At 33.3% G+C, this 14,195-nt stretch overlaps 1 protein-coding gene across 4 annotated transcripts; it reads left to right on the plus strand.

Moving 5' to 3' along the window:
* The first annotated feature begins 3,015 nt into the window (after positions 1-3,015).
* LOC123703275 (NEDD4-binding protein 1-like) lies at positions 3,016-10,449 on the plus strand. 4 transcript variants are annotated; one of them, XM_045651228.1, is made up of 6 exons: positions 3,016-3,137; positions 6,111-6,674; positions 6,929-7,104; positions 7,971-8,072; positions 9,466-9,585; positions 10,218-10,449. In XM_045651228.1, exons 2-6 carry the CDS (start codon positions 6,114-6,116, stop codon positions 10,441-10,443), a joined length of 1,185 nt encoding a protein of 394 aa, XP_045507184.1. In that variant the 5' UTR covers positions 3,016-3,137; positions 6,111-6,113; the 3' UTR covers positions 10,444-10,449. The 4 variants fall into 4 exon arrangements, with proteins under 4 accessions (XP_045507184.1, XP_045507182.1, XP_045507181.1 ...); XM_045651226.1 differs by lacking the exon at positions 3,016-3,137 and adding an exon at positions 3,187-3,502; XM_045651225.1 differs by lacking the exon at positions 3,016-3,137 and adding an exon at positions 5,131-5,335.
* The last annotated feature ends 3,746 nt before the right edge of the window (positions 10,450-14,195 follow it).

Here is a 14,195-nt window from a genome sequence, read left to right on the forward strand (position 1 = left end):
GGATCTCTAATTTTTTTGAAAATGCAATATAGCCTATGTTGCTCAGTAAAGATGCAGCTTTCTAATGGTGAAAGAATTTTTGAAATCGGTCCAGTAGTTTATGCGTGAAAACCATACATACATACATACATAATTACAAACCTTTCCTCTTTATAATATTAGTATAGATTAGTATAGATAGTATAGATAGGTATATACTTCCGACATAACCACGGCTCCTTCCCCGGGAGCCGTGGGTATCTTAGGCAAGATTTCCCCACTTGAAAAAAAAAATGATAGGTATACATATACTATTCACAACCTGTTGCACGCCTCATAAGCGAAGCGTTGAGGTGGGTACTACTGTCACTTCGCGCAAAACATCTGATTTTTCAAACTTAAAATGTCTTTATGTATCATACATTGCACTTGTAAGATAATACATACACACACATATTAAGAAAAAAACACTATTTTTAACATTCATGATATTTTTGATGTCATTTTTGTTATTTAAACTAGTTAAAAAACAGTTTAAAAAAGTTCTGTCTTGGACGTCCGTGTGTCTGTATGTGCGGAGGATTTTCTTGTTAACACGATAGCGACCGAAATACTTTACTAATCGAGTCTTTTTTTTTCTCTTACGCTTGAGTATGCTCAGGAATAGAACCCTTTCATTTTTCAGGGTCTGATTCGATGTGGTTTAATTGTTATTAAATAAACAAAAAAAAATATCGACTGTTCTCCATAATTTTAGTATATCTATATATATTCTTTATTTTATTTTTTATTTTTTTTTATATTTATAGTGTACTCAAAATTCACCATTATAAACTCGATTCTTTATACTATAAGCCAAGGTTTAAAAAAATAAGCAGTTTCACATCTAGGTGGGGCCACAAGAAAAATAGCTCAATTATTACGGTACCGCTTTCTTTACTTTTCCAACTGTTTTTTTTTTATAGTCTGTGCCCGTCCGCTTTTTACATGAAAAAAAGCCAAGATCTAAAAATCGGGGGTACCATAGTTTGAGCTAATAAATAATATTAATTAAAAATAGAGTTTATTATAAAAATATTATAAAAATTGGTCAGTAACGATGGATATACTTTATTTAAGTGTATATTTTGACATAAATTGATATTTGAGTGAAAAAAAAATTTTTGGGAAAAAAATAAATTTTACAACCTCAAAATACCGTTCTGATTACGGTCGCGGTATAGAGACTCGAAGAGCTGGCTTACACGTGCTACGCACATGTGTTGAACGGTACTTGGCGCCAGGCTCTATCGAGCCTGTTAATTTTCAATTTAAATTACCATCTAATTTAACAGTAGTGACACCTTGAAAGATCTTGAGACAGTACAAGAGCATTGGCACATGAGAACAAGTGTATCTACATACTTATATTATATACACCTTTATAAATAATCAATTTTATTGTAAAGGATGAGATTATGAGGCGTGCACTTTTGGATTTTCCAAACTTTTTACGTTATTTACTGGAACAACCATAGGATTCTACAAATAGGTAGTAATGCTAATAATATTATAATTCATAAAAAATATACTATAAAGTATAAATCTTTCTTGATTTTATTGATGTAAAACTATGAATGAAATACATACATATTTATATCCATATAATACCTATGTATACCTACCTAAGATCGTCGCGTCAATACTAAGCCCGCGGAAACATAATAATACATATCTACAAATAGGTAAGGTATCTATTTGTAGATTCTTATGGTTGTTCCAGTAAATAACGTAAACAGGTGGTGAATAGTATATACCTATATAATATATTCACAATCTGTATTACATAATAATATTACATAATATCTATAAGTACATAAATATAGCTTTTCGAATTTTTGTATGTTTGTCTGTCTGTATGTAAGTATGTCTTAGCATTAGCTAATAATATTATAATTCATAAAAAATATACTATAAATCTTTCTTGATTTTATTGATGTAAAACTATGAATGAAATATTTATATCCATATATGTATACCTAAGATCGTCGCGTCAATACTCAGCCCGCGGAAACGAATTTATGAAAATAATAGATATCTAAACTCACCTGCATAAAGTTTCTGAAATGAATCAAGTCTTATTTTTTATATTGTAATTAATACATATTATATTCATAAATAATAATAATAATAATTTATTAATATACCATCTATACTATATTAAATTATCTTCGAAAATTAGTTAGATATCATTTAAATAGGAATCTCTTTCAGTTCTCGTTTCTTAAGTTTTAATGTTATTTTGTTGTTTACCATTTTCTAAAAAAACAATACAATATTAAAACAAAATTATTAAAATTCGCCGCAGCAATGGCACGGTCTACTCGTCTCAACGGAGCGATAGCGTCTGATGTATGAAATAGAATTATGTTTTTAGCTCCCGGAACGTGCGATGGAAGATGATTTCTTGCGTAATTAAAAATATAATAAGCGCCAAAAGTGTTTTATCGTGATTAAACCAAAACTAAAAGTAATTACAAAAAAGTGGTCTTACAAAGTTCTCACAAATGTTTCAATATAATTGTTTATGAAAAAAAGAACATAATAGGCATTACCATGTCAAGTAAAAAACGTAAAAGTGTGAAATTTAGAGGTAACTTCGTGAATTTTTTCTATCGAGTCAATTTCAATATTTTATGTTTTTGATCTGACAATATAATCGAAAATATCATCAAGTTTTACATATATTTTATTTTTTATATTTGGTCTTGAATATTACACGTATCAACTAAAAGTTGATTGGTGATTTGACTTTATGCCCATTCTTAAGTGAGATTTATTGCAATGACCTTTTTCTTATCATGCACATTTGGTAAACCTATTGTGAGCCCTGTATGCACTCAACACTTGGTAAACACATGTTAAACCTTGTGAATATTTATTGTATAGATTCCTAAAAGTAAGGATAAGAAATACTCGAACAGGGTCATAAATAAAGGTATAATAATTTTGAGTGTTGTATTACATGTCGCTTTCGTTCGCTTTCCGTAACCGTTCAGTTTCGTGGAAGCGTTCAAAGAGGATGCACGTGTGTTTGTAATCGTTAGCGAGCGAAGATCGAAACATTCGAACGTTCCATTTTTGAATTTTCCGTTACGCGTGTGTTTTGTTTCTAAAATGTAATTAAAATTTATTTGTGATTGAAATTATTATGTTAAATGTTAATTATGTGTTTTGTGATAACGTGATTTGGATTTTGGAATAAATATATTTGTTGAAACCTATGATATATAAAAAAGCTTTAGATACGTTACAGTACGACCAACGTAACTTGGCGGGCCTGAACATAGCCTCTGCGAACTTTCGCGCATGTACACTCGTAAAAAAAAGTGTTATAGGCATTCATTTTTTTTTAACTGAAATTCTAATAAAAATGTCCTTATACAGAGACCAAGTACAAATAAAATAAATATCAAACCGCTATGAGACATAAAGCTATAAAAATAACCTAATGAATTCAGGATTCACTCACCTTTCGATATAGGTATATATATTTTTCTTTTTTAAAATACTGCGTTAAATCAAACATTATTTTTCTCGCCTGGCGATTTAAAACCATATTATGCTTTGGTGGCATCTTAGATCGTGAATTTGTTCGCGACCTAATTTAAAACTATAACTGGCATGTATACATGCCAATGGCGCGGGCAACCATCCTTTTTTTATAATCTCTCGCTTCTGATTAGGGATGTGTAGTTGTAAGTATATTATTATAACTTATCGAGTTTATTTATTAAGTTTATATGAACTATTATAGGTATTATTGTGGAGTGTTTATTTGTAAATATCAAAACAACTATTACCTTTAAATAAAGGGAATTGCATTAAAACTACATATTTATTTTCCAATCATTTAGTTTAATACTTGAGTTATTACAAATACTAATTATATGTAGGTACCTATTTAGGTCAATTACCATATTTTGATATGACATAGCGACAATTTGTATCATAAGAATATTCTAATAAAGGCACTGATTAGACTTATTAGGTAATAAATTTTGAAAACTGCTAAATAGGTAAGTACCTACAGATTTTTAGAGATATTTAAATACATTTTGGACCTAAGCGAATTTTTATCATTACATGGACAATAAATATTATGCTAGAACGCATACATTGTGTTTGTGACGATAAAATAAAAAAAAAGTTGTGTGGTTTTATGAAACCACGGTAAAAGTGAAACTGTTCGAACGGTTCCGAACACTGCTTTGTGTAGCGCATGTCGCGTGCCAAGTAGGTATACCTACTCGGCAGCCGCGATACACGCGACATGCGCTACACAGACCAAAAAGTTTGAGACGATGTAATAAAAGTTTCACTTTAATAATAAAAAACCAACAATTGTATATAATCATTATGTTCATTAACAGCCTTGTATTTACCTACCTATCTATATAATTATTATGCTCATTAATAGCTACTCGATAAAATATTTTTACAACTTTCCGCACTTAACAACACGGCACGCGCTTACGACGTCACCAGTCCGACATCTATTCATGTCAATGGCGCAGAAGGGATTGCATATCGATACTGTGCTAGGGATGCGCATGATTGGCGAAAAGGAAAATATTCAAATCAACAATATCCACAATATAGACAATATGGTATTATACCAAAAAATGTAGTATTTACCTTTTTTCTCAGTGACTAAGCTTATATATTTTTTTTGTAGCTATTACAAAAATTAAGCGAATTAGAGTAATTTCGCTGAAATTTTAATGAAGTTACTTGAATATTACACTACATCACTAGTAGGCACGTATACCATGTCATTGGCGCGAGAGAACATGCTTTTTTAGCCATTAATTAAGTTATTTTTTGTCATCAAATATTTGAATAACTACTTGGCAATTTTGTTTACTGTGTACAATTATGTAATAACTGGGGATTCAGTTCATAAACTGTATAAATAAAACACGTAAAAGTAAAGGTTTAATATGTTTATTTTGTATTTATCTATGATCTGTTTCTTGGCATGTATAGGTGTCGTTGGCGCACAGGGCACGATTGCGCATGACATCTATAGATGTCATTGGCGTTCAAAAGGTTAAACCTTTTGAAAATTGTTTGTGACTAGAAGTTTTTAAACGTAATGTCTGAATGTCAAACGTCATTATTTGTCTCGTTTTTGCCGTTTGCTATCGTTTACTTTTGTCTATTTTTTCTTGAATTTTGGGAATAATTTTAAGTTTCAAGCGTTTACAAAATTTGGTTATACACATTTTAATTCCCTTTTGCACTTAAATTTTAAATTCAAAAAGTATTTTTCAACAAGGTAATGGGTAAAAACTCGGAAGTTCCTTTGACTCGCGTGAGTTTGTTTTGGTTCTACCTTGGTAAACTTTGTCTTTACAGTTATTGAGTAGATAATCTTAAACCCCTTCCAGATGACACAATTTAATCAGCCGATTTAATTGCCGATTGAATCGGGCCCAATTTGATCGTCTATCCACACGTACACAATTAAATCGCCAATTTTAGTTCTGCTCCGTTGCCGTTACTGACTGGACTTTTATTTTGCAACATGCCTCTTAGTAAAAAACAAAAATTGGGGCTGATTATGGCTGTAACTACAAATTTAGTAGAAAGAAAAAGGATATGGAGCAAAGAATGGTTGCTTAAAAGAAATCGCCAGTCATATAAATATTGTTAGAGAACTATGGACAGTGTCGATCTCACAAATTTTATGCGGATGGACCATGACACTTTTAATGAATTATTAAGTATCTCTAGTAAGCCCATACATTACTAAACAAGACACTGTTATGATAGAAGCCGTTAGTCCTGAGGAGAGATTAATAATTTAATAGTAACGCTTAAATATCTAGCATCAGGAAGAGATTACAAGTAAAAATTGGCCAATTAGCGTCCACACCACCCAATTTGATCGGGCAATCCCAAGGCAATCGCAAATCGGCCGATCCCGACCACCCAATGACCTTGAATTTCATATTTCCGTCTAGACGACCCAATTTGATTGCCAATCTAGTCAAATTGGACGAAAAATTGTGTCGTCTGGAAGGGGTTTAATATAGAAGTAAAAAAAAGCAAATCGACATTATATTATATAACACTCTTATTTCCAGAGAATGAGTCGCGACAGTATATTGCTCAAAAAGGTATCATCAAGTGGCATTCACAAAAATTCTAAGAAACGCAAAAGGAAGAACAGTCGAAAAATAAGAAATTTGTTCGATAAATTGAGGAATGAGAGCTCTAATTCAGAGTCAAGCTCAAATGTAACTGTTATCGAAATTACTGATAGTAATTTAGAAGCTCCAACTGAGCAGAATGCTGCGATAAATCCTATCGTAATAGCTGATGATGACGTGAACGATACAAACACATTAAATATTGAAACACCTCGATCTGATATAAATATATGTCCGCTGCAATGTTCCACACCAAACTCATCTAGGTCACGTACATTAACTAACTTCAATGAAGATGTATTGAACTTAACGAAAGTGATAAATAACGATTCATATCTAACGATAGATCTAACTACGGAGAGCACATTAAATGCATCAAAAAGACCAAACGCAGTCATAGATTTAGTAAACAATTCTCAAGAATCAATTGACTCAAATATTTCAATGAGTGGAGATTCCGATGTGACAGTTATAAATACTCAAATAGCAAAAAAGAAAGTAAGTAAACGGCAGATGCAAAAGTTTGCTAATGGTATTGCTCAAATGGATTCCTCAGAACGGGGAAAATTATTGGAATTCATTTATTTGGATTAGCTATTTGGAATTATTGAATTTCTGATAACTATTTAAATTCAATAATCAGTTTTATAAAAATCTTATTAACATTGAATTATTTTCTATGTATAAGTTTTTAATCAAAATATTAATTGTAAAACATATATTACAAAACCTTCAATAAAATAAAATTTTAGAATGGAGTTAACTGTGCGACAGAAACTGCGGAAGACACATATATAAAAGAAGTGATCCTTGGTCGAGCGCCGTCCAGAAATAGCATAGGTAGTAACATATATAACCCAGAGAGAGATATTAAGAACAAAACTGGGTTAAGAATGGTTGTGATCGACGGCAGTAATGTTGCTATGCAGTGAGTATTTTAATTTAATTTGCTTTTAGATTGTTTATAATAGTAATAAACTTTTATTTTTGTAAATCAAATAGTGGTCCTAGAGGTAACATACAAAAATATTTTTTTTTTCTTATTCACATATATAAATGACAATATGATAAATTGAGTTGGTAATTATAGACAATTGACTAAGGGAAAATAATTATTTATTAAAAAACAAACTAGTATAAAGTAAAAAAATAAATCAACAGAATAAAAGATGATGAAGGCTGAATTAATAAATTTGACATTAAATGATATAATACAATAATGTTACATTTAATAAAGTACATATTAGGCTTGGTTGCACCATATTTTAGTTATAGTTAAGGTTCATGTCAAATTTTACAATATCATACACCGATAGCGAAATAAGTATACTAGAGAGGCCATCGCTACTACACTATTTTTAACACAAGTTAGAGTCAATCGTCTCAAACCAATTTTTTTTTTTGTTACAATTGGTTTTAATTGATAGGTTTATTCATATATTTTTAATAAGATAAACAATATTTATTTGTTACATTGATTCGTTTTAATTTATAAGTAATAAGAGGCAGAATATCTACAAAGTGTATGACTCACTAGCCACCCCGCGCCGCCGCGCTTGTCGCACGGATTTTGTTTGTGGTGTCCTCTCTATACGTAGTTATAATACCTCAATGGTTGTACCAGCATATTTTTTAGAAGTAAAATTTATCAACGTCTCAAGTCAAATGCCATCTCATTTTGTATTTGACTCCTCTGATAGTTATTTAATGTTGACAATAGCTTTAACCAGTGAAATCCGAGCCTTAGATTTTATGAGCTATCTGCTTTAGAATAATATGTGATTTTTTTTTCAGACACACCAAAGGACGAATATATTCTGTCAAAGGTCTCAAAATCTGTATTGATTACTTTGTGAACAGAGGACATGTTGTCAAAGCTTTTGTGCCACATTTTAGGTAATATTTCATTTAATACTTTCATTTAATTTATACTAGCTTACCGCCCGCGGCTTCGCTCGCTTTGTCTCAAACCTAATAAATTATACACTAAAACCTTCCTATTGAATCACTCGTTCCGTAGTTTTAAAGATACAAAGGGACATAGGGACAAAAAAAAGCAACTTTGTTTTATACTATGTAGTGATGTATGTACATACAGTCAAAATCTGTTATAACGACATCGAAGGGACTACTCATATTGAGTCGTAAAAACCGATAGTTGTAACAACCGGATTTGAATTTTATCCCTTTCTTTCCAAACAGTTGAAATTGTCGAGTGTGATACACCATATTCTTTTGCTAGGTCTTTGTTTGGAATTCCTTTCTCTAGCTTTGAAATAATACGCAATTTTTCTTCGATATTGATTTGTTTTCTTTTTTGCGACATGTTACAATTTTCACAGTTAACTCAACAATATGTTTTGGTGTGCCTTGTGTAAAGATAACGGGCCTTGAGGCTACGGCATGCATGTGCTTTGTTTCTAAGAATTACAAAAGACCCTAAACTTTGATTACTTTTACGATAATAGCCATTGACTTTTATACCGTGCCAGATGTGGATACAGTTACCTATTCAAATTCTTTACAATACAGCTGAGCCGGTCGTTCAACAGATATAATTCTCCGAAAATATTAACCATATGTGGTCACTTAATGCGGTATGTCGTAGTAAACAATGTCGTAAAAACCAATGTTTTCGATAAGGCGGTCATATAACACTCAGCCAGGACCTTTTGATTTTTGGTAAATTTAACCGGTATGTTGTTCTAAACGATGTCGCCATAAACGGTTTTGACTGTACTTCTATTTTATTAGTAACTAGCTCAATGCCTGTGTAGTTTAAGCTAATAATTATTATAAAGTAGCCTATCTCATTCTCTCATACTATAAAATCTTTCATTTTGACATGAAAGACAAACAAACAAAAATACTTCCTATTCTATTACTCTTAATTTCCTTTGACGACGCGATTAAGCCACGGGTAATTGCTGGTTATGAATAATTCGCCTTGATGTTATGTGGTAAGGGTGCTTTTCCACTAGTAATGTGCAAGGAATGTGTTTGTAACCTATAAACAAAGCTTGAAACGTTTGAAATGTTTAGCGTTTCAAACTAAATGAGATATGATTGGTTCTTTACAAACACATTCCTCGCTACACATTCTCGCATATTATTGGTAGAATTTTTTTTTATTTTTTTATTATCATCTGCGATCAGTCAACGGACTATGAGCAGATATTTGGACAGAATAATTTGGCAGTATTATGGGTAGATAAACACCCTAAAAGCTTTATTTTCAATTCTTTTAATGTGTTTAAATTTTAAAATTAAAGTTGAAAAATTATTTCAGATGCAAAAACGGCAAAAGCACAGATGGTCATATGTTAGACCAACTAGAGCGGTTAGGGCTTGTTGTGTACACTCCATCAAGAGAAATTCAGGGCAGAATGATCACTTCTTATGATGATAGGTAAGTTATTATTGAAGTGAAACTTCTAAAGACGCGTTGAGAGTAAAATTTCAAGGTCGCGTTATGGCAATACCGTCACGTAATGGAGTAAGGCGACGATTTTGGTATCTATGAATCTTGCCAAAGTTTCACTTCTGACACGTGTGCTCGGCCCACACTTTTTTGTAGCTTTATTTAGTATTATGGAAATTTTAGAGTTGATATTATATTGTAAATAAGACAATGACCTATAAAAGTAAATATAACTAGCTGTTTGTCCTGGATTCGAATGGGATAAAAATAATGTAAAATATATTATCCTGTTACTTGGTAAATAATATTACTCAGTAAATATGTAATTTTCTAATGGTAAAAATTAAAAATTTAATCATTCAAGCATATTTTTCAGTTAAAATCGCAATAAACAAACACAAAAAATCTAATTATATATGTTTTAGTGTAAAAAAGATGTAACAGTAAACCATAGATGATAGATTAAAAAATATGTCAATTATGAAAACTTTTATTTACAAAGATACAAAATTGTTTGTTACAAAAAACAATTAATTGTTTGTTTTCAGTGTAGAATGAATAATTAGGGAAATAAATAATCAGCCAATTACAGGTTCTTTAATATTTATTTATTATTCCAGATACATAGTACAATGCGCGGCAGAATTCGACGGCGTTATTGTCTCTGGTGACAACTACAGAGATCTTCTAGTCGAGAATCCAAGATGGCGGTTCGTCATAGAGAATAGACTCTTGCAATTCACATGGGTCGGCAATATGATTATGTTCCCTAAAGATCCTTTGGGAAGAAATGGACCTACTTTGGAACAGTTTTTAAGGCATCCATTCCCGAATGAACAAAATTAAATGTCACTGTCACTGTCACTGTGTTTTTAATAGTCTGTAGTTGTTAAAAGTTGTGATGTTTTATGTAGCTTCGAGATTTATGTAAATTTTTCCATTGAGATAATATACTACGTATGGAGGAGACACCACGAACAAAATCTGTGCGCCATTTTTTTGCTCTAACTAAGTTTTAAAAATTATTATCTAGTTAGGTACTTACCGATGAAAAGTTATGTTAGTCACTTTTCCGTATTATTTGTGCAATATCGTAACACACACGAAGGCATATTTGATGCGTTTCACTTTAAAACAAATAAAAAATGAGCGTGCAGTTAAGCCATATGGCTTATGTTGAGCGGAACATAAGTGATGTAGGCGGTGTCGTCTCCATATGTATATCTCAATGAAATTTTTCGCGGTTTTATGAGTTTTTTTTAAGTATTCTGCGTACTTTTTTTCATTTTAGGTATGAAAATCTGTATTCTGTACGAACTGTCATAATAAAGATATTTTTTGAAAATTTATGTAGTTTTTGGAAAAAATAGTGCGCAGAAAATAACATGATCTCAAAGACTGACTTTACTATTTTAATATAAGATAGGTTACGGCCTCAAATTGTTAAAGTACTTTAAATTTTGTATATAATCTTTAATTATAATTCGTAAGGTTTGTAAGATTGTGTCTATGATTTTCTATTAGAATATGTATAAAAACAAGTTACCAAGAAAGATAATAATAATTATTATTAACAATATATTAATTAGATTTCATAGGAACACAATGTCTTCTCAAATTATCCGAGAGATGTTGATTTTGTAAATAATTCTAATTTTGTTGATTCTTTTTAAATTTGAAGGAGATAATAAATATTTTAATTTAATTTTCTGTGTTTTATTAGTTGAGTTTTACTTACCATTAAAACTCGTATTATGTCCAGGAGCCTTATTCGAGGCCTTTAAACAATAATGAGAGAGACATCTATGATTTCCGGCCGACATTACGTAGTTGTAGTTCCAATTATCTCCACAGAGGGCCTCGTTGTCGCGCTTCCGTGTTTACCAGAGTGACGTTTGTACAGCTAAGCTTTTAAATAATGGTTCTCGCAGTAATCAGCTCATTGAGTCTCATTATTTTTAACAATTTAATTTTATTAATTATTTAATCAAACTAACTACCAGGCAGATCTTAATGTAAGGCCTCGAATAAGGCTCCTGGACATAATACGAGTTTTAATGGTAAGTAAAACTCAACTATTATGTCCTTACGCCGTTATTCGAGGCCTTTAAACAATAATGAGACATTGTTTGGTTTCGCCTGGTAAACAAGACGCCAATGTGATTATTTACAAAAAATAAATTAATATACTTAATCATTTCAATTTATTATTGTGATAAGGGCTCAAACAGAGCACATAAAGAATTATTCTGATTATTAACCGGTCTCACTTCTTTTCTATAATATTTTTTGAAGGTATTTTGTGACCTCCAATTTCCCCTTGCAAGAATTTTATCTATAGATTCATTGTCTAACCAGCTCCTAGAGGCAACAGCTGATCGAACGCTACCAGGAGCAGCTTCAACACCCGCCTCTCTCAAAGCAGATTTCACCCAACCAGCTATTACAGTTCTAGAAGCGGCTTTCGCCTTGCCACAAACGGTTACAAATAAATTATCTACGCTAGCCAAGTTACGCCTATCCATGCCCAGATCTAATAACTTTCTAATCCAAAATACGGGGTCGATATTACAGTTACTTGCGTTTGACAATAACTTCCAACCTGATTGAACATATGAATCCGAGTCAGTCTTAGATCCATGTTTGGGCCAAAAAACTATAGAATTTTCTACGGTACTATCTACATAAAAGCCTTCTGCAACACTCAAAAGTGTCAAGTCATGTATTCTACGACCTGAACACAATAATAATATAATGGCACAACGGCGTGAAATTTCCCACAAGTTACTACTATTCTGCACATTATGATTAGTTAACCATGATATCAAAATGGAAGTATCCCAAATGTTACCCGCGCGCAATTTTGGGCTAGTATTTGCTATAGCTTTTAATATCTGTTTTACTAAAATATTCGAACTTAACTTAGAATTGTCCTCTGTTTTACATAAAGTGGACACGACTGATTTATGAACTAAAATTGTCCTATATGCAAGTTTTTCGACTAAATGTAAATCAGCTAAATATTTGGCTAAATCAGATCCTGTTGGATTCTTAATGTCGACATTGTGTTTTAAACACCAATTAATCCACCGTTCCCAAGCAGGTTTATACGTTTTAAGAGTAGAGCCTCGCCATCCTGACCGCAAGAGCGATTTTTGCTGGCTTGACCATGTTTCTAATGCTTGCGTCCACCCCCACATTTCCAAATTTCGAGAACCATATTCTTTACCTTTGGTGGAGGGAGGCCCGTGGTCAGATCTATTAGTTTGGTCTCCAGGTGGCGGACGGTGAAGGGTGGAGCTATCGCTCGCGCCTTCAGATCTGCTCTCCAAAATGCCCGCGGCCACCTCGGTGCTACTATTAGGTACATACCTTTCGCTCGATTGAGATGCATCAAAACTCGGGGCAGGACACTCGGAGGAGGAAATACCCACGCTAACCTGAAGGTCCACTCCCAAGCAAACGCATTGTGTTTCCATGCTTGTCGATCCCGTTGGTCTAGACTCACATATTTGGGTACCACATGAGCTCGTGTTGAAGCGAACAGATCTACATCTGGCACTCCCCATTTCGCAAACACTAGATCTGTCGTTGAAGGTAGTAAATGCCATTCCGCGGGGGACATGTTCCGCGATAGGCGATCTGCTTCCATATTGTAACTGCCTGGAATGTGGTGAGGAATCAAATGTATGTCGAAAATGTCTAACAGATGGTAAACTTCGTAAGTTAGTTTCATCAGTTCCGCCGACCGACAACCCCCTTCGTTTTTCAAGTAGGCTACAACGGCTTTGTTGTCGCACTGTAGAAGAACTGACGAATGAATCAGAGAGGGACCCACTTCCCTTAAACATTTGACAACAGTGAGCATTTCCTTTTGGTTCGAATGAAGTAAGCTTTCTGCGCCCACCCATTCTCCCTTCATATGAATACCATTTAGCTCGGCCCCCCAACCCGAATCCGCCGCGTCCGTTGTTAAGAAATGTGTGGTTGAGGGAGGATGAATTCGAGAGAACTTCTCGCAATTTACTAACCACCACTTGAGCTCCTTGACTACCTGTTGCGGCAGATGAAACGACGTTCGGTCTTGGTGTTTCAGCAGTCTGTTTGAAAGTGTTAAAAGACAACGGAAATTGAGCCGGCCCTGGGGTATTACGAGACGGGCAAAGTTTAGAAAGCCTGCAGTACTCTGAGCCTCTTTCAAAGTTATGACCTGACTCTTCAATAGATGTGAAATATTTACCTTTATTTTCCGGATTTTGTTTTGTGGTAAACTCTTCCTGTTCTGCCACGTGTCCCATACTATACCCAGGTATTCTAAAGAGGTCTGAGGTGAGAGTATAGATTTGTTGGTGTTTACCTTCCAGCCCAGCTCCTGTAGACTTTTTAGCACGAACTCCACTTGGTTGACGAGCTTGGCTCTGTCCTGGCACACAATTAAAAAATCGTCGAGGAAAACAATGATTCGAATACCTTTTTCGCGCAGAAATTCCGCTGTCCAGTTCGTCAGGGACGCAAAAACCTTGGGTGCTGTTGCGAGCCCAAATGGTAAACAGGTCATCTGTAACATCTGGCCCTTGTACATCAACCTCAGAAAGCAG

This window comes from Colias croceus, chromosome 25, assembly GCF_905220415.1.
Source record: "Colias croceus chromosome 25, ilColCroc2.1".
Lineage (NCBI taxonomy): Eukaryota > Metazoa > Arthropoda > Insecta > Lepidoptera > Pieridae > Colias > Colias croceus.

What these genes read in the sequence shown, in the direction of transcription:
- LOC123703275 (XM_045651225.1), top strand. Translation starts at nt 5,303, where the DNA reads ATGGGTAAAAACTCGGAAGTTCCTTTGACTCGC. An exon ending in CTCAAATAGCAAAAAAGAAA is followed by an intron (nt 6,675 to 6,928) that starts GTAAGTAAACGG and finishes ATAAAATTTTAG; the next exon opens with AATGGAGTTAACTGTGCGAC. An exon ending in GCTTTTGTGCCACATTTTAG is followed by an intron (nt 8,073 to 9,465) that starts GTAATATTTCAT and finishes AAATTATTTCAG; the next exon opens with ATGCAAAAACGGCAAAAGCA.